This window comes from Hyperolius riggenbachi, chromosome 1 (genome assembly GCF_040937935.1).
Source record: "Hyperolius riggenbachi isolate aHypRig1 chromosome 1, aHypRig1.pri, whole genome shotgun sequence".
NCBI lineage: Eukaryota > Metazoa > Chordata > Amphibia > Anura > Hyperoliidae > Hyperolius > Hyperolius riggenbachi.
The window spans coordinates 437,827,817-437,849,626 of record NC_090646.1 but is presented as its reverse complement, the minus strand read 5'-3'; the positions used below and the strand labels follow the sequence as shown (position 1 = coordinate 437,849,626).

Below are 21,810 nucleotides of genomic sequence, written 5' to 3'. Positions count from 1 at the left end.
ACTGTCAAGAACAAAGCATATTGGATGACTGTACTCATGAATGTAGTTGTCACTTCTGAATAGAGGAGTATGGAAGCACTGTACTTTTAGTGCTGATGGGCATTGTTCACTTGAATCCATCCATTCTTCAGAAAGATTTCCTGGTCATCTGACGTTTTTGAAATTCTTCCCAGAAATGGCCTTTCAGACTTTTTACTGCCCTAAGGCTGGTTTCACAGTGGGACGTTACAGGCGCACGTTAGAGCAGCCTGTAACGCACCCCACCGCACAGCAATGAAAAATCAATGGGCTGCTCACAGTGCCCACGTTGCGTTACATTGTAACGCTGCGCCATAAGATAACGTACTGCATGCAGTACTTTACACGCGGCAGAGCCGCGTTAGACTGCTTGCACATGCTCAGTAAAGTTGGGGAGGAGCGGAGAGTGGCCGGGCACATGGCTAATTAATATTAACTGCACTCAGTGACGTGCAGTGCTTACTTCCTGGAGCGGCCGCTCTGTGCGGCGATTGGCCGGGCGGGGCCACGTGATGCCGCATGCGTCCAAGAGTGCGCATCACGGACGCCAGAGTGAGCTGCACAACGCGGCTCACTCTGATGTCCACATCAGAGAGCACCAGGCGTTGCGTTAGGGGCACGTTATGCGACCTTAACGTCCCGTAAAACGCAACGTCCTGGTGTGAAACCAGCCTAAGGCACATTATTGTGTACACGATGCACAGCACTTCCTTATCTTAATTGTAATACTATTAGCATGACCTCCATCCCCGGGTCGTTTGGTTTGTCACAGTTTCTATGTCTAGGCAAAAATTTTGTAAACACTTTATCTGTATTTTATCTGTATTTCAGGCTTTCTGCAAAAAAGCAGATCACATGTCTGATGGTACCCATACACGGTACAATAAAAACATTGATTTTCGGGTTTTTTTTTACCAAAACGATCAAATCGAATGAAAGTTGAGAAAAATCTTTTTTCAATTTAGAAAAATGAACAATTATCTTGTTTTTTATCTTGTTTTTTTTCTATGAAAAATTTTCTATGAAAATCGCACATGTTGGAAAAATCTTTATATTCGATCTGACGGAATAATCAAACTAAATTATCTAATTGAAAAAAAATGAAAAATTGTACCATGTATGGGCACCTTTACTGCTTTGGAGAGGGCTAAAACTCACATGGTGCTTTTTATGTAAGGCACAATTTAGACTATTTGTTTCAGATTATGTTCAGCCTAAAATCAGGATAAAGGCGTGTCTGTACAGTGCTCTGTCTAAACTGTAGCCTAATTGTTGGATTCTCTATACTTGTCGGCGAGAGTGCTCGTATGTATTTATGAAGCTTAGGCTTAGCCTATTTATAAAACAACGCTAAGTACACTAAGACCCGGTTGACACCGGCACTAAAAACAACAGACTGGGTCCTAATGGAGGTGAATGGATTCTGTTTTAGTGAATTGGATATTTTCACATTGCTCCGTTAAAACTGATCCATTCGTCATGTTCCACCAAATGAATCACAAGTTTAGGGAGGCCGTGATAATTCCGGCACAACAGACTCTTCGCATTGATTAGTTTTTGATCCGCCCAGTGTGAACAGAGCCTTAATATACAATAACATTAAAATCAACGAGGGCCAATGCAGGATAACAAATAAGGGGGTCCTATTCAATGAAGGTACTAAAACAAGCGGATTTAAGAATACATTACTTGAGCCACTGAGTTTCAGACCCTACATGGTGGTATCAAGAGAAGAGTAAATATATTTTCACATACCGTAAATTAAACAGCTTTTAAGCCACTAGCAAGCAAGCACATACTCAGAATAATTTTGACAGTAATTTTTCACCTACTTTTTGGAACTTTTTGAATTGAAAAGTGTTGGAAAGTTATTTAAACAGCTTAAAAATGTATTTCCTAGGAGAAAACTTAGGACAAAAAGTGAATTGGTTCGGGCCCCGTGTGTGTGGTGTTTTAGCACACTACCCCAAGATAAACTTGACTGTCATCTTGTAATCTTTTTAGACTTGCATCTATATGCTTCAAGCAGTGAGAGTTTTACACCGATCTCTCCATCTTTTTTTTTTTTTTTTTTTTTTTCAGCATTGTGGACTGCATAGAACTTTTGCATTGCATGTTTGTCTGTGTGACATGCACTGCATACTTGTAAAGGTGGCCACACATTACAATTTTTTTATTTTGATTCTATTCGACTAATCTGATCCGATTTTTCAGTTGATTGGAAGTTTTGAAGAAAGTGTTAAAGAGAATCTGTATTGTTAAAATCGCACAAAAGTAAACATACCAGTGCGTTAAGGGACATCTCCTATTACCCTCTGTCACAATTTCGCCGCTCCTCGCGGCATTAAAAGTGTTTAAAAACAGTTTTAAAATTTTGTTTATAAACAAAATGGCCACCAAAACAGGAAGTAGGTTGATGTACATTATGTCCACACATAGAAAATACATCCATACACAAGCAGGCTGTATACAGCCTTCCTTTTGAATCTCAAGAGATCATTTGTGTGTTTCTTTCCCCCTGCAGCTATCTTCCACTGAAGTGTCAGGCTGTTTCTTACTGCAGAGTGCAGACAGCTCTGCCCGTATGTAATTCATCAGTATGTGAAAGCCCAGCCAGCTCAGAGGAGGATTTCTAGCTTGTAAAAGATAAGAGAGAAGAGAGAAGGTGCCCTAATCTAAATAATACACAGGCAGTGTGCATAAAGGGGCCTGGAGGGGGGAGATGCATCACAGAACCACAACACTGAAGAACTTGGCAGCCTTCCAGACACAGGCTGACAAGTCTGACAAGAGAGAGATAAGTTGATTTATTACAGAGACTGTTATAGTAGAAAGAGCTGCAGTAAGCCAGAACACATTAGAATAGCTTTTGGAACTTGTAGGATGATAAAAAACAGGATGCAATTTTTGTTACGGAGTCTCTTTAAGTTTAACACACATGTGTTAGAGATTGCTGCAGTTTCAGGTAAAAAGATCCTAACGCCTTTTTCACATCTACAATCGCAATAGCTGACACCAGCGGTTTGCGATTTTGTGCACAATTATTTTTAGCACCTTGTGATTTTTTTTTTGTTAAAGCGCTTTCTAAGTGCTTTCTCAGAGCGATTTGTTTTTTCACTTCCTGACGCAAGTCAGGAAGTGCACTCTTCGAACCGGAAAAGCATAAATACTATGTATTCATTCTTAAATGCGCTGGGGAAATCGCTATACAAAGCGATTTTTCAAGCGTTTTTTGCGATTTCTCTATACCTTCCATTGAGGCAAATTGCCCCAAAAGTGGTACAGGCAGCGCTTTGGTGAGCGGATCGAAATCGAACCACTCATATGTGAACACTCTCTCATAGGGAATCATTGCACAAGCGCTTTTAGGGCGATTTTGAAAATCACCGGCGCTTAAAAAAAAAAAAAAAAAAAAAGCCAAAAGCGCCCTTAGTGTGAACAAGCCCTCAATGTTGAAAAGTTTGTTGTATAGCAAACTCTTCCTGTGTGGCAAAACTTTCACTCAATAAGCAGCTTTTGACCATTTTGCATTTTCATAGAACTACATTTTCCACTGTGACATTATTCCCATTTTCCATCTCCTGTACATCTCATGTGATCATCATTTGCCGTTTAGCATTACAATCACCACTGAACACGACATTTCTACTTAACTGCATTTGCCAAACTTTATTTTGATACACACTCTCAATGCTTTCTGTTTATTAATTACATAAATAAACCATGTACAATACAGTTACATATTATGACAATTCTACAAAATCCCCACAATTCCAAATGTATTATTTTCACACTACATACCAGGACTGTAGAGTCGGTACAAAAATCATCCGACTTCTACTACTCCTTAGTTTGTGAAACCACAGACAGACTCTGACTCCAGGTACCCCAAAGTGCTCCAACTCCTCAAATCCGACTCCTTAGCCTTATTCTCACCAGGGCTATGGAGTTGGTACAAAAATCTTCCAACCCCTCAGTTTATTGAAACCACCAAATCTGACTCCAGGTACACAAAATTACTCAGAATCCTTGACTCCGACTCTACAGCCCTGCTACATACCATAACATTTCCATCTTTTCAACACACACACACACACACACACACACACACACACACACACACACACACACACACACACACACACACACACACACACACACACACACACACACACACACACACACACACACACACACACACACACACACACACACACACACACACACACACACACACACACACACACACACACACACACACACACACACACACACACACCTATCCTTTTTGTTGTTATATAGGTCTATAGGATATTTAATGGGCACCTGAAGTGACATGAGGAGATAACCATTGGTGTATGTATAGTACTAGTCCTACTAAAACATTTTCTGCATTTCCTTTCTTTGGAACAGGTTGTGGATTTCAGTGCATGTCCTGAAAAGTAAATGGAAACAACAGAACTTTTATATGACAGCGAAAATGCAGCTGAAAACATTTCAGAGCTGACCAGTTCAAAGAGCTATTACCTCTTCTTTTATTGAAGCTCGGCAAAGCAGATTTTTTTATCTGTTACTTCCCAGTTTTGCTCAGCTTATTCTCCACTTTCAACAATAAGCTTGTGTTGATGATGTTGAAGTGCTTTATCTATCCTACATTTTGTGTAGCACCAGGAGTGCTCCTGCCATCAGACAAGGTGAGGCACTGAGTGCCCAGACACAGGGCCGGCATAGCATTCTTTATCAATAATTAAAGCCATAGCACTGTTTCATGTTTTTATTAATTAATCTTGTGGAATATATAATTTACAATGCACAAAGTTTTGTGCACTAAATCTAATCCATTTTACATTATTCATTGTATTATTGTTTTATTACCTGCCTGCCTGGTATTGCAATGCCTGTCAAAATACCTTGTTGCCCACAGGAGATGAGAAAGGAGGGAACATCAGCCAGTGTCTCCTGTGAACACAGAGCTGACACTCCATTCTGTGTTTTTCAGGATGGAGCAGAAGGAGGTGGTGGTCACATTGTGCACAGGAGGAACTCCACTCTGCTGGTTCTCTTTCATTTCTGCACAGATCTCTTGTCATCTGTTTTTTCTATTGGTAATTTCTTGGCAACAGCTGCATCAAATATGGCATTTTTGTGGAATAACATAGTTCCCTATTCACCTTAGTTGTACTAGGGTGGGTGGATGTTCTAGAATGTGTGTATGTATGTATGTGTGTAGTGGCAGTGGGACATGCATTTTAAGTCTCCTCAGGCAGCAAAATGTCTAGAAGTGCCTCTGCATAGCCCATATTTTATTTCGTTTGATAAATGGCACAATATGTCATGCTAGTTGAATGGGCCAGAATAGCATAATATCGCTGAAATATAACTTGCCTCCTATGTCAATGCTATTTTACCAGTTCAGATGCAGATAGTGCTTAGTAGTCATCTGTGTATTAGGTAATTTATACACTAAATCAATGTTTCTGTTGTTTCTGTAACTTTAGTAGGAACTGCAAATACTGATGACAGCTTTGACAGAAAGTTTAGGTTCTTGTCCATCTTAATTAGTGAACTAATGTTAATATTTGGTATTGGTTCAGAAAGAAAACCCTCCTGTGGTATCTGAGTGTGGCCGTGCTGAGATGTGGCTCCATGCAGTGGCCGCCGCTGCACTGCCTGTGCTGAGTGTTAGTAAGCATACTGTAATAGCAGGGTTGTGGATTTGGTAGAAAAATCATCCGACTCCTCATTTTATCAAACTACCAACTCCTCATTTTATCAAACTACCGACTCCAACTCTGTCTCCAGGTACCTATAATGGCTCTGACTCCTGAGTCTAATACTTACCAGGGCTGTGGATTTGGTACAAAAATCATCCGACTCCCAACTCTTCAGTTTATGGAAACTTCCGACTCCAGGTAACCAAAATCGCTCAGACTCAAACTGCTCGACTCCGACTCAGACTCCACAGCCCTGGCTAATAAGGGAAAAATTCACTGCCTTCAGCTTCCCCTGTGGAAGAAGGCTACCAGTGTGAGTCAGCTGAAATCTAATGCTGGCCACATATTTCCAGGGATGCTCATCCGGATTTTGGGTATCCGGGTAACTCGGATATCCGACCATTTTTACCCTATCTGGCGGGATCCGGATAGTTGGGCAGATATCTGGATAGCTATCTTCAGATAGTTTCACCATCATGTTATTTTTAACAATACAAATAAAGATAAAAAAAAACTTTGAAACATTTCTAACAATTTAAATCTGAAAGATCTTTTCATACAATTTAACATACATGATACAATTACAACATACAATCATCAAAATTTTTCCAGTATGTCCGATCAGATTTTTTATAAAAAAAACGGATAATCGTTTACATTTCTAGATTGAAAAAAATAATTATTTTCGACTTTCATTCGATTCGATTGTTTAGATTGAAAAAATGGGAAAATCGAATGTATTTATTGTACCATGTATGGGCACCATAAGCCTCTTCATTTACTAGGCCTCCAGTTTTGATGCAGTTCTGAAGGTACAGTTCTCTTTTAAGACATTTTCTGCGATGTACATGTGGTTGAAGTAGTTCTTCCTTGAAGAAGTTCACAGTAGTTCTGGGTAGGTAAGAGGAACAATGATTTGACCAGAACGTGGAAAGTGACTGCATATTGACATTTAATTTAGATTGTTACATGTAGCCCACCAGAGGCGGGTCAGTGAACTGCTGATTTCCTGACTGCTTTTTTTTTTTTTTTTTTGCAGAGTATTTTTGTAGGATTGGTTTGGGCCAAACAAATGAAATTGCAGTGAATAACTTATGGCCCATACTCACGGGCTACAATTGTTGCGGCAACCATGTGTCGCGTGCGTGTTGCGGCGACAGGTCGCCCGTGAGTATGGCGCGTGCACCCTAAACCGTCGCTCGTCGTTGCTGTCGCCAAGCGATTGGCGCAACTTCGCTGCAACTGTCGCTAGTCCGCGTGTGTATTGCGGACTAGCGACAGCAACCTCTATGCAGAACACGGAGCTTCCGGCAGGGGGGAGGAACGTCGGCGACAGCTTCCGTCGCACCGCTGATCCCTCTTCCGCAGTGTGTATGTGGAGGGACCCAGCGACGAGCTGTCGTCGGTCTGTCGCGCACACGCTCCCGTGTGCTAGCGACTAGCAACAATTGTGGCCTGTGAGTATGGGCCATTAGTTTCAAGCTGCATGAAACTTGCAAAAGGAATTTGCAAGAAAGCTGAAAAATTAGCATCTTAATGATCATCGCTATAGACCACCAGTAGTAATTTCTCCTGTCCATTGTCCTGAATGGCATTATATGTAAGCAGAGCAGCTTGTTACACTCCATAGCAGATCCTGTAGCTTAAAACGTACCTAAACTCAGACCTTCCTCTCTGCTGTAAAAGATACGCAACAGCATAATACCCTTTAAAGAAAAACATTTCTTTGTTACAGCTGATACAAATCCTACAATACATTTACAGTGTCTACTTCCTGCTTGTATGAAGGCAGACATATTAACATCCTGTGCTTTCAAATGAGCTTATCTGCCATGGCAGTCATGTGACACGGGAGAGATCAAATTACAACTGTGTGTATTTAGAGAGTTTAGCCTGTCTATTTTCCCCTCATCTGCGTCTAATCACAGGTTGTAATTTGATCTCTCCCGTGTCACATGACTGCCATGGCAGATAAGCTCATTTGAAAGCACAGGATGTTAACAATATGTCTGCCTTCATAAAAGCATGTATTTCTCTGTTTTCCTTCTGTCCTGTGCAAGAGGTCAAGTCCTCTTTAACCCCTGTCACTTTTTGGTTTTATCACAAAATGTGGTCCAATGGCATTCCACACCAGTTGGCACCACCTTCTCACTGCCATTGGACAGGTGATCTATTGCTATTTAGTGGACTTTCACACTTGTACTAAAAAAAAGTTTACATCTTTTCACAAACTGGGCCTGCAGCCCCATTCAGTAAATTTGAATGAGCTTTAAAGTGACACTTAAGCCAGAAAAAAAAATGAGTTTTACTCACCTGGGGCATCTACCAGCCCCCTGCAGCAGTCCTGTGCCCTCGCAGCCTCTCGCTAATCCTCTGGTCCCCCGCTGTCAGCTAGTTTCGTTTTTGCCGTCAGGACTGGCCACGCATAGCTTTTTCCGCATTCCCGGCTGTAATTAGCACTATACGCGTTGCCGCATTACGAACGCATAGATATGCGGCAACGCGTATTTTTGTACGCGTTGTGGCCCGCAATAGCGCTAATTACAGTCGGGAATGCGAAAAAAGCTACGCGTAGCCAGTCCTGACGGGCCTGTCGGCAAAAACGAAACTAGTTGGCAGCGGGGGACCAGAGGAATAGTGAGTGGCTGCGAGGGCACAGGACTGCTGCAGGGGGCTGGTAGAAGCCCCAGGTGAGTAAAACTCATTTTTTTTCTGACTTAAGTGTCACTTTAAGGAATCTGTTCCACTGGCAAACTGCTTTGGAAATAAAATCTTGGGAAAGTGCATATTCCCTCTGTGTTTTGCCTACCAGTTCCAGATCACTGAAGCTAAATCTGTTTATTGTCACTGTTGTAGATGTAGTAAAACAGCATATATTTATTGAGCTGTGTGTGCGTGTGATATTTTGTGTTTCTGAAGGCTCCTTCTTTTCATGACGTTCTCTCACTGGATTCATTTTGGTAATCGGCTAAAGCAGAAGTCTGACGTGATGTTTTAATACATTTTTGTTCCTGTTTTAAATCATATCTTTATTGTGTGTTTCATGCGGTTTTTAGTAAAGGGAACTGTATCATGTTCCAGCCTTCCGCTTTAGCAGATGGATGATTAGGCGAGGCTGCCTCCCAAAGCTGCTATTTAGATTGCAAAGTAAAACGGGAACTGAGTGATATATGCTTTTCTGTCTGCATCTCCACTATATGAATACATGTATTTTACTGCCACAAAACCTTATGAAGATTAAGGCTGCTTCCACACAGGGACGTTACAGGCGCATGTTAGTGCAGCCCGTAACGCTCCCCAACTCACAGCAATACAAAGTCAATGGGGCTGTTCACACTGCCTACGATGCGTTACATGTAACGCTGCACGTTCTTCAGAGTGTGCAGCATACTATAGCGTTTCAGCGGCTTAAGCCACGTTAGACTGTTTGCACATGCTCAGTGTTGGGGCGGAGAGGAGGCGGGGAGAGGCTGCTACGTAGCCGCTCACATGGCTACTCAATATGCACTGCACTGGTGGCCGCTGATTGGCTGGCGGTACCACGTGATGCGGAGTGAACACTCCGCATTACGTGGTCTCGCCGGCCAATCAGCGCCACTCTCACTGCCCTAATGCGGAAAGAGCCTCATAAAGTGAACCTTAAGCCTGTGAAAAAAATGAGATTAACTCACCTGGGGCTTCCCTCAGCCCCCTGCAGCCGATCGGTGCCCTCGCAGCTCCGGTCCGATGCCTCTGCACCCGCCGGCGAACACTTCCGGTTTGGCCGTCACCGGCCGACAGGCATGGGAACGCGAGTGATTGTTCGCGTTCCCAGCCTGTATATCGCCCCCTATGCTGCTATTGCGACCGCAATAGCAGCATAGGGGGCGATATACAGGCTGGGAACGCGAACAATCACTCGCGTTCCCATGCCTGTCGGCCGGTGACGGCGAAACCGGAAGTCGTCGCCGGCGGGTCCAGAGGCATCCGACCGGAGCTGCGAGGGCACCGATCGGCTGCAGGGGGCTGAAGAAAGCCCCAGGTGAGTTAATCTCATTTTTTTTCACAGGCTTAAGGTTCACTTTATGAGGCTCACTCAACGTCCTCTACCAACACCGACAGGCGTTGCGTTAGGGGACGTTATGCGACCATAACGTCCACTATAACGCAATGTCCCGGTGTGTAACTAGCCTAAAGGAAGGTTTGTCAGTGCTGCGTTGATATAAATTAGCAAAGTGACTTGGAATTTCCACACTCCCAAAAAAGGTACCTTGTGTAAGTTCCATGCTTTCACTACAAGTTTTAATAAACTACCATATACTACCTTAGTGCATTGAGATTGGTATTCTACTATTTGCAGTGGTTGATGGAGCTGCACACTGGCCTTCTGTACACAAGCAGGAAGTGTTCGTTACATCAGGTTGGCTTTGTTCCTGAATTCTGAGCAACATTTAAGTGGAACCTCCTGCTAAAATATAAAATACGTGTTTTAGTCTGTAAAAGTCTGTTACAAAAGCACACATTTGAAAATCATCACACACAAGCTGATATTGTGAGAGACTTGTTTACCACCAGGGCAATCAGAAGACTTTTTGACAATTTGTCATGATAAACATAGGCTTTGTTATGTTTGACACTTTTATAAAAGAGCCAGTAATGTCAAAAAATTATCTTCTTTCCATCAATTGATTTGTGATATTTATTGCCACTATTTTTGTTGCTCAACACATTATAAAGGCAAACTGACTTCTCCCCAAAATGCTTTTACCGGGGCTGTGGAGTCGGTAAAAAAAATCATCTGACTCCGACTCCTTAATTTATGAAACCACCGACTCCAACTCTGACTCCAGGTACTGAAAATGGCTCAGACTCCTCGACTCCAACTCCTTAGTCTAATACATACCAGGGCTGTGGATTTTGTACAAAAAATTATCCAACTCCGACTCCCGACTCCTCAGTTTATGAACCCTTCCGACTCCAACTCAGACTCCAGGTACCCAAAATTGCTCCGACTCAGACTCCTCGACTCTGACTCCAACTCAGATTACACAGCCCTGGATTTTAAAACTCCTCGATAGTATTGGAGTGCTTAGTAAAGGGTAGAGAGCAGGGGAAACGTTTCCTATTAATCTTTGAATTTTTGGTTACTTTAGTGTAAGTTGGCGGGACTTCTCGTCAAATGTGAGCTAGTATACATCTCATGAATTATGAATTTTGGATGAGTATAAAGACACACTGTCCACAATTTTTAATTATGGTAGTCTTTATATACAATCTGCATTGGTGCAACTGTATTACATGTACACAAGATTTCTGTGATGAAACGGCATACCGCACTCACTGCAGTATTGTCCAAAACGCCAATTTATTGCATTTATATGGGTACAAATGTGCTCCTGAGAGGAGTGAAAACACATGAGTTTATTACTGTGCTGCTTTGTGGCAATCCTCTTTGCTGAGGTGTTCCCTTGCTTTCAACAGTAATCCAGCTCAGGGGAACATAAAAGAGGAAGGGCGTAGTAACACTTTTATGCAGGAGGAAGGAAGACTTAAATAATCACTACAAATGTAGCAAATGCACTGTGGTGGAGTCATATTCTCTGAGCTTCATTTAGTTTTAGTTTTTAAAAACGTAATGTTGGTGTAATTCCGTTTATTTGTATGAATTATATATTTGTATTCCCTGCTGACTATTATTTTTAGTTTAACCATTGAACCTGAGATTAATCACTTTACGTAGAGTGAGAACGTAGGTACACAAAGTGAATCCTCAGTGTTGCTTGCTGCATAGAAAAGCCAGTTCTGCTCTGAGACTTGATTTACTGCTGTAATCTACTTAGTGCTTCTTCTGTCATGTCACAATGGGCTGCTGCACCCAGCCAGACTGACAGGCTTCACATCTCATGATTCACACACAAGGCCTGCAGACTCAAGCAACAGAGACACGTTTACTTTTGCTATTCTTGAATGGTAGGAATATAGTTAATTTGTTTCTCTTGCTAGCAAGGCTTTTATTTTTTTTTTAAACAAATATTTGAGCCAGGATGAATTAAGCTGCATAGACGTTACATTTTGTTGGCCAAGACAATGCAGTATAATCTCCACTGAAAATATAGAGGCTGCACAGGAATACCTCAATATTAATGGTCTCAGCATCTGCAGTTCTGCGCATTTGTTTCTTTAAACCGGACCGATTTTGTAGTTCTATTGCAGTTTCCACAGTGGTGTGCCTCAGTGAGTGTTTCTAACCTGTCCCCGAAACGATCAGAAGAGATTGTGTCAGGTGACTCTAATTTACACTTTATAAGTAGCTTTAGTTATTGGTGTTGTCCACAAGAAATGCCTGTTCATTTGTACATCTAACAAAAGCTTTTTGGGCCTGTGGAGTTTTGGCCGTTGACCATAAAACTTCTGTGTTTACCACATGCTGTTAAAAGCGACCATAGTGGTTCACATTTAGGTAAGCCTGAAGCTATTTGATGCAGTGGATGGGGTGTCGGGACACCCTGGAAAGAAAAGACAAGACAAGAAGAGCCCAAATGGTGTAGTATGTCAGCAACACTGAATGAAAACAATATAATAAAAGGGCTACTCACAAAGGGCTGTGGGTTGCTAGGGGCGACCGACCACAGGTAGCAGGTGGAGATAATGAACCCATCTCCACTCGGGGTGTCCCAAACTGGGACTGGTGGTGGTCGCTTCTTCTTTAAAGGACAATAACTGCTTCAATCGTGGGCCATTTTTGAACCCTGCCTACAGCAAATTTGACTAAGCACAATGAGAGTAAACCAGCACCCAGGGGTTTTATTTTTGCACAGGCAATGCGTTTCACGGGTCTAAGCTCGCTTCCTCAGGCCAATAGGCGTGCCAAAGTATGTAGAGCCAGTATCCATGGAGCGCATTGGCATGAGGAAGCGGGCTAAAGCTGGCCACTAACGGTCCAATTTCTAGCGAAAAATCGTTCGAGCGATCAGAAATTCTGATCGGATTGGTTGTAAATAATCTCTATTGGTGGACACAATCGATTATGAACGAGTGAAAAAAATGTCGCCCGAATGAATTTTCGTCAACGAAAATTTGGATTTTCTTGGTGGTCGTGATAGATAGGAAGCAAAGATTGGTTAGTTGATGGTGTAGTGAACGATTTTTCGTCCGATCAGAATTTCTGATCGCTCGAGCGATTTTTCGCTAGAAATTGGACAGTTAGTGGCCACCTTTAGACCCGTGGAATGCGTTGCCTGTGCAACAATAAAATTATTTTTTAGTATGAGAATGCCACATCATTTATTGTTTTACGGTTGTTTTTAAATAATTTTTTTTTTTTTTTATAAACCCCTGCTCGCTTTTTTTATCCTCTTTGTGCTGAAGCTATTTGTTTAACTTTCCAGTGTTCTCCCAGAATTTTTCTCTAGCTGGGTGGCATGAAAACTTAGCCAGCTGGGGTCCAAGCTGATGGCAGTCTGGTGCTCACCAAAATTAGCCGGGTGAAGCACCCAGCTAAAAGACACTAGGGAGAACCCTGCGTTCAACCAGTTTTGATTGTTTACAGTCAGATCAGCAGCTGTTGTATGTTAGTATGAGCCTAAATTGATCTCTAGGACTGTGAGCAGTTCACTTTAGCACTGCATCTTTGGCAGGTAGTTGTCTGAGGCATCTGATACAAAATATAGCAGCCCACTGTATGCCTGTAGCGGAGTGTCACAGTTTTAAAGGGTTAAGGTGCCCATATACTTGATGGATTTTTTTCCCCCAGCAGATTAAATCACCACCAAATCTGCCATAGTTCAATGCTGCAGCTTAGCTGCCCAATCATAATTTTGATTGATTTCTGGCCAAAACTCTTGATCACGCAGGCTGGAAAGATCTTGCTCGAAAAGGGGCGGTTGAGTGCTTGGCTGTGGATTTGGGGATTATTATTATTTACATAGTATATACTGTCTTGTCATTAACCAGGTACCTAGCGCTGCAAGGGAAGGTGGGATGGGTCCCACCCATCTAAAATGTGCTCGCCAGAACCATAAAGAATGTTGCAGCAGTGCTCACACTCCCCTTGTCCACTGGCATGCTCCTCCTGTGTCTTCCCTCCATCGCCGCTGGGGTACGTTTCCCAAACAAAAGAGAATACAGGGCATAAGGTACATGCACAATTACTATCGCCCACAGGGGTTGGATGCCTTGGGTGATAGTTGGGGGCATTTTGCTGTACAGACTAGAGGCTAGGGGTGCGTACTGTTCCTACAAAGCGGAGAGCAGAAACGGCACACTCTGGATCTTTCAGCAACACATCGGGTAGAGTCAAGGGCCGCCATATACTTGGTAGATTTTTGGCAGAGACTGTCCCAAGCAGCCTCTTTGGCCGAGAACCATGTGACATGTGCGTGAGCTGCATGGTGCAGCTGTTTATAAACAATGTGGCACTGCATGGTGGGCCAAGGAAAGCAAAATAAACATGCATTATACAGGTCCTTCTAAAAAAAATTAGCATATTGTGATAAAGTTCATTATTTTCTGTAATGTACTGATAAACATTAGACTTTCATATATTTTAGATTCATTACACACAACTGAAGTAGTTTAAGCTTTTTATTGATATTAATATTGATGATTTTGGCATACAGCTCATGAAAACCCAAAATTCCTCGCTCAAAAAATTAGCATATCATGAAAAGGTTCTCTAAACGAGCTATTAACCTAATCATCTGAATCAACTAACTCTAAACACCTGCAAAAGATTCCTGAGGCTTTTAAAAACTCTCAGCCTGGTTCATTATTCAAAACCACAATCATGGGTAAGACTGCCGACCTGACTGCTGCCCAGAAGGCCATCATTGACACCCTCAAGCAAGAGGGTAAGACACAGAAAGAAGACAAGACAAGACAAATAACATTTATATTGCGCTTTTCTCCTTGCGGACTCAAAGCGCCAGAGCAGAGCAGCAGCCACTAGGGCGCGCTCTATTGGCAGTAGCAGTGTAAGGGAGACTTGCCAAAGGTCTCCTACTGAATTAGTGCTGGCTTACTGAACAGGCAGAGCCGAGATTCGAACCCTGGTCTCCTGTGTCAGAGGCAGAGCCCTTAACCATTACACCATCAGCCAACTGCATGGTGTAATGCAAAGAAATTTCTGAACGAATAGGCTGTTCCCAGAGTGCTGTATCAAGGCACCTCAGTGGGAAGTCTGTGGGAAGGAAAAAGTATGGCAGAAAACGCTGCACAACGAGAAGAGGTGACCGAACCCTGAGGAAGATTGTGGAGGAGGACCAATTCCAGACCTTGGGGGACCTGCGGAAGCAGTGGACTGAGTCTGGAGTAGAAACATCCAGAGCCACCATGTACCGGTGTGTGCAGGAAATGGGCTACAGGTGCTGCATTTCCCAGGTCAAGCCACTTCTGAACCAGAAACAGCGTCAGAAGCGCCTGACCTGGGCTACAGAGAAGCAGCACTGGACTGTTGTTCAGTGGTCCAAAGTACTTTTTTTCGGATGAAAGCAACTTTTGCATGTCATTCGGAAATCAAAGTGCCAGAGTCTGGAGGAAGACTGGGGAGACGGAAATGCCAAAATGCCTGAAGTCCAATGTCAAGTACCCACAGTCAGTGATGGTCTGGGGTGCCATGTCAGCTGCTGGTGTTGGTCCACTGTGTTTTATCAAGGGCAGGGTCAATGCAGCTAGCTATCAGGAGATTTTGGAGCACTTTATACTTCCATCTGCTGAAAAGCTTTATGGAGACGAAGATTTCATTTTTCAGCACAAACTGGCACAACCACTGGCAAATGGTTTACTGACCATGGTATTACTGTGCTCAATTGGCCTGCCAACTCTCCTGACCTGGACCCCATAGAGAATATGTGGGATATTGTGAAGAGAAAGTTGAGAGACACAAGACCCAACACTCTGGATGAGCTTAAGGCCGCTATCTAAGCATCCTGGGCCTCCATAACACCTGAGCAGTGTCACAGGCTGATTGCCTCCATGCCACGCCGCATTGAAGCAGTCATTTCTGCAAAAGGATTCCCGACCAAGTATTGAGTGCATAACTGAACATAATTATTTGAAGGCTGACTTTTTTTTTTGTTTTAAAAACACTTTTCTTTTATTGGTCGGATGAAATATGCTAATTTTTTGAGATAGGAATTTTGGGTTTTCATGAGCTGTATGCCAAAATCAGCTATAGTAAAACAATAAAAGGCTTGAACTACTTCAGTTGTGTGTAATGAATCTAAAATATATGAAAGTCTGTTTATCAGTACATTACAGAAAATAATGAACTTCATCACAATATGCTAATTTTTTTAGAAGGACCTGTATATAGGATTACAAGTTGATTTTTCTGCTTTTCTTCATAGAAAATGTTAAACATTCAGCTTGCAGTTCCACAAATGTTTATTTTGCACTAGAGTGCCACTGAAGATTAGTGTTGTGATCGTTACGGGTTTGACAAACATGTCTCCGCTTATTGGAAATAGATTTTCAAAGCACAGACAATAAAACTGCAGCAGCATTTAGCTTCGGTTCAGATTCATAATAGATATTTAATTGTAGTAGGGTGACGTGCATATATTTTTCCATATCAATTGTGTTGATGGAGATATGCAATGCTAACATTCTGGCAGTCTTATAGGTCAGGCTTGCTGCTTAGCAACAAAACACGTCAGCAAGTATCAGCTGCTCCATAATTATCAAATAAAGAAAAAAAATCTTGTTTTAGGTGTCTGTGGTTCAAACAAGAGTGTGTTTCTCCTTTTGTGCAATCTTTTTAGTGTACACTCAGCTTCACACAATGCGACACGTCATGGAGGAATCTTTTCAGCTACACAAACCCTTTGGATTATTTTTCAGCCATAGCAATCAATCTTGATTGTTTTGAATGGAAAAGTGTGTACAGGTGTCCCTGAACTTTGCTTGCCTGCTTGTACAGATTACCTCACCACATGTTTTATTCTTCTGGGAATTTTAGAAAGGAGTGATCATTTTGCATGAGAAATGATTTAAGTGCATACCACCTAGCTTCAGGGACTTTGAACTCCAGAATGTGTGTAATAAAGCTTTTCAGTCAGGCATTGAGATGTTTTTCGTGAAAGATTGCCTTGTGACACCAGCACACCATTTTACATTTGTGCCCTGAAAGTACCTCAGTGCAGGAATAACACACACGAAGACTGCACACAAGTGTGTAATTTTAGCTTTTTGCTCAGTGCTGGGTGGTTTCAGCATGGGCTTCAGCTGATCTCAGTACCAGCAATTTTGGACTCCTGCACTAGGTAAGTATTTTAAGTATTTTGCTTACCTGCTTAGGTGCCAGAGTTGAAAACCCAAGTGCAGTACAGGAATGGGAATTAGTCTTTACTTTAGAAAGAAGTTTTTGTTTTGTTTTGGGGGAGCATGTAAGTCAAATTAAATATTCCATTCCTAGGCTGTAACAGTTTTTATAGCTGTGTCAGGAAATGGCTAAATAACTTTACAGTCAGACACTATGGTGTGAATGAGGAGCCTTTAAATGGACAAAATTACATATCCTTTCTTGGATCTATTTGGCTAGGAATCCACTTCTGTAAACCGAGGTAATTAATCAGATGATTGTATATCATTGCTGTTACATCACTTTTGAAGAAATCTCCAGATGCAGAAGTATTTAAAATAAATATGCCTCTTCCTTGAGCCAAAAACAAAATCTGCGTTACCCGAAGTATACCTCCTGCACACTGCAGAAATGTTGAAGGAAACCAGAGCTGATTAAAAGAAAAAGTTTTTATACATACCTGGGTCTTCCTCCAGCCACATCTGCTCGGATCGCTCTCACGCTGCCGACCTCCGCTTTCTGGAGCTCTGATACCCGTCACTTCTGTCAGTCGGGGCCAGTCTGGCGTAAGAGAAGTGCGCTCTTTCCGTACCTCTCCAGCAGCTGGAAAGATACGTAGAGGGCGCACTTCTCCTGTGTAGACTGGCCCGACTGGCAGAAGTGACGGGACCCGATACCGGCGATACAGAAGGCTGAGGACGGTGGCGTTGGAGTGATCCAAGCAGATGGGGCTGGAGGAAGCTTCAGGTATGTATAAAACTTTTTCTTTTAATCAGCTCTGGTACACTTTTTAAATGAATATTAGTGCTTATAGATTTGTGATGGGTCTCTTTAATGATTTTTAAAAATGCCTAACAAATCGCAATTCCGCTTTCTGATATGAAGGTCCTGCACTTACCACTTTAAGAGTTTAACCTCTTTAGCGGCAATCAAGAGTACAGCTCGGGGTGAAAAAAAATAAGCCAGGAGCTTTAACCCCGAGCGTGACTCATGGTTGCCGCTGGGAGGTCTATGCAGAACAATGCACGTATCTGGCTTTTTCACTCATCTAAAGGATCCCGACATTGGCCGCCATTCTTCCTCCTTACCATGAAGGCTCTGCATCCCCCTGGTGAGATCGCCATCTGTCGTCATGATGACAGATGGCGATCTCACTACAAGGTTACAACGCCACCTGGAGAACGGAGGGAAAACAGAAGCACTCGATCCCAGGGAGGGGAGTCTGTGCTGGGCTGATGCAGATCTCTTTAGCAGCATGATTTTTTTTCCCAGTTTTATGGTCTTAAAAGCAAGCAAAAATTGCACTGTGTTTAGACCCTAAAATCCGGAAAGCATCGTACCGCCAATGGAGTTAATGCATGCCTGAAGTGACATGAGATAAACATAGGTGTATATATATTACCAGTCCTACTAAGAAATCGTCTCAAGTCCCTTTCTGTTTTCTAGTACAGCAAGTGTTAAATTTAGCTGCTGCTGACATTTTAGAGCTGAAAAGTTCAGAATAATTTCTTCTGTGCGTTTTGTAACTGAATAAAGAGTTCTTCATCAGACTGTCATGGCTACAGTTTACAATAGTCTTATTAAAATCGAGCCCTTAAATTGAAAATAAAAATAAGACTGTTCTGTTACTAGCGTTCTATTTACCGTATATACTCGGATACAAGTTGAGAAATTTAGGACTAATTCATAGTATAAAAGTGTGTGTGTGTGTGTGTGTGTGTGTGTGTGTGTGTGTGTGTGTGTGTGTGTGTGTGTGGGGGGGGGGGGGGGTGTAGACTTATACATGAGTAGTCCTAAATTTAACAACTTATAACCAAAATGAGAGGGCACCTTTCTCTCTCCCCCCCTGCAGTGCACTAGTGGCAGGGTATTGAGATCCTCAGTAATCCTCGCAGCAGAAGTGAAGTGGTTGCCGAGGACTTTAATCCTCCCTCCCTCCATCACCCAAAGTGCAGCCGCCTCTCACTAACCTTCCCGTGTGTAATTAAATGCAGCGAACCATCGCAGCAGAAGTAAAGTCATTTCCCTTCCAGCGCCGGTTGCCATGCCCGCTCATCTTCCTCACTCGCACCGCGTCATGTGACTTCGGGAGCCGGCGGTACGTGCATTAGTGTACCGCTGGCTCCCGAAGTCACATGACGCGGTGCGAGTGAGGAAGATGAGTGGGCATGGCAACCGGCGCTGGAAGGGAAATGACTTTACTTCTGCTGCGATGGTTCGCTGCATTTAATTACACACGGGAAGGTTAGTGAGAGGCGGCTGCACTTTGGGTGATGGAGGGAGGGAGGATTAAAGTCCCCGGCAATCACTTCACTTCTGCTGCGGGGATTACGGAGGACCTCAATACCCGGCCACTAGTGCACGCACTGCAGGGAGGGAGGGAGAGAAAGGTGCCCTCTCATTAAAGTCCCCGGCAACCACTTCACTTCTGCTGCAGTATTACTTTGCATTAAATTACATGGGGGGGAGAGGGGGATAGAGAGAGGTGGCTGCCCTTTGGGTGTTGGTGGGTGGGAAGGAGGATCAGTGTCCCGTCACAAGTGCCATGCAGTCTGCAGGGTGGAGTAGAGACAATCATGGCTGCACTTGGGGGCCAGGAGGGATTCATGGCCACAATACTTTACGCAGTGCAGCCATTAACCCCTCCTAGTCCCCAAGTGCAGCCATTAACTTTGAGGGGTAGACTTGTACTTGAGCCTCTAAAAAAAATCCAGTTTAAGAGGCTCAAATAATGGGGTCGACTTGTATCCGAGTACATACGGTACCATTAATTCTACACAAAATGAATTAGCTCAGAAGTTTATTTTTAGTTCAGGTTTGCTTTAAGTGCTCTGCGGAAAATTCACTCTAATTCTGTGTGGAGAAGTGTTTGCCATTTAATACTGCTTTAGTATATTTGCTGTAGTGTCTAGAAGATCCTGCTGCAGGATTCAAAATAATACAGTAAAACCCCCATTATCCTGAACTCTGTTAACCTGAATTCTCAAGCAACCAGAAAAAAATCCTGGCCCTGCAAGATGCATAAAGCTACTTACTTTTACACGTCATTATACAGTAATAAACCTCTGTTACATTAAGTCTGTCCTTTGTCTTAATTTGTTTTCAATTACTGTATTTTGAGGTAATTTAATCACTGTATTTCAACATTAAAACGGAGTTAATGATTAGTATATAGTGCGGGATACAAATAGTACTTATTTAGCTAGGCTTGTTTTTAACATTGACTATCATGCAACCAGAGACTACACTAATCTAGTACAGCCAATCCCCGTTGGTGCTGGATAATGGGGGTTTCATTGTATCTGCTTAGCAGAAGTTACGAGATCAGAATTTGAGGCAGTCGACTTGGCATCTTAGACACCTATAAATAAAGACAAGCTGTGAAACTGTGCCTGAAGTTAAGTTCGTAGTTCAAGGTATTGCATCTAAACATATACATAGGTGAACTGCATTAAACTGGATGTCTTTGAACCTTAACCTTACTTTTTTCCCTCCTTGCCTAATAATTGACATTGTGCAAGTAAATATGTATTATTTCTAAATGCAGTATGAATATTCTCTTTACTTTCTTTTTCAGCAGCAAGGATTTGGAAAGCCTAGTGTATACCATGCTGTTGTGGTCATATTTCTTGAATTTTTCGCCTGGGGTCTCTTGACAACACCAATGCTTGTTGTGAGTATAGCATTTTCATACTTTCATCTTTCTGGTGTTACATTAAGGAATGAAGAGCAAATGTATTAGCTTAATGTTTACAGAATGGTTATTATAATGTCTAACTGCTCCTGTGATGATTTGACTATATAGCGCAGTTCCTGGTCATCTCTGTAGTAAAGACTAGTAGAATATATAGCACTTTATTGCATTGTTTCATTTTAGAAATCCAAGTAGATCTGTTTATGTATTCTTATTATTTTAACCATATAATTTGGATTTACAGCCTGCAGATATTTACAGATAGTCATCCTGGTGACTGATGGGCTTTGGCAACGTTAGAGGGTTCAGTGCTCGGGGGCACATGCAGTCAGAGAAAGTAATGCTTGCAGTGTTTCTCTCTGTAATGCCCCTCACCACAGTAAAGAGGGTCTACTTTATATACAGATCTCAAGCAATTGGGAAGTACTATATTTGTTAAAGGACACTTATGGTGAGGGGGATATGGAGGCTGCCATATTCTGTGTATAAACATTGCCTGGTCATGTGTACGGCCAATAGGAAATCAAGTCCAGGCTAACTTTCTCTGCTCACTCACACTAGCTGCTTCTGTTCTCGCAAAAAATCATCCTGTCACAATTCACATTCTAAAATGCAGTGCTCAGCCTTAACCACTTCACATTCCTGGGTTTTTTTCCTTAAGATTCCTGACAATGTTGTATATCACCTGTGTCGCTATTGATACCACAATCCTTTTTTATTACCTTTGCCATCAAAGTGATGCATATATTGTGTTTTTCAGGACAATCTAGGCTTTCTTTGGGTAATATTTTTTTCCAAGTATTGTTTAATTTGATATGCATTTTATCGAGGAAAATTAGGCATAGATGCAAAAATTACACCTTTTTTATGTTTTCCCCTCCCAATTTTCATCAGACAATTGCTGCAGTTTTAAAACACCACAAAATACATAATATCACTCGTCCTAGTTAAAACGATACCATATATGCCATATTTCATCACTAGTTGGACATTTAGCGTGCCATTATTGCTTGCTTTTGCATTTGTATTAATTTGCATTCAATTGCTATGGCGCACAGTTGGGGCACCCCAAGGCTGTATAGATGCTTTGCTAGGCAACAGCATAG

At 42.3% G+C, this 21,810-nt stretch overlaps 1 protein-coding gene across 2 annotated transcripts in view; it reads left to right on the top strand.

Moving 5' to 3' along the window:
* Positions 1 to 21,810, top strand: part of LOC137519078 (hippocampus abundant transcript 1 protein-like) — a 100,398-nt gene that overhangs the window by 30,676 nt on the left and 47,912 nt on the right. Inside the window, exon 2 of one of the 2 annotated variants that reach the window (XM_068237740.1) lies at positions 20,591 to 20,683. In XM_068237740.1, the coding sequence (XP_068093841.1) occupies positions 20,591 to 20,683 (93 nt within the window). Of the gene's footprint in view, positions 1 to 20,587; positions 20,684 to 21,810 lie in introns of both variants that reach the window. The other variant, XM_068237732.1, reaches the window with a different exon arrangement.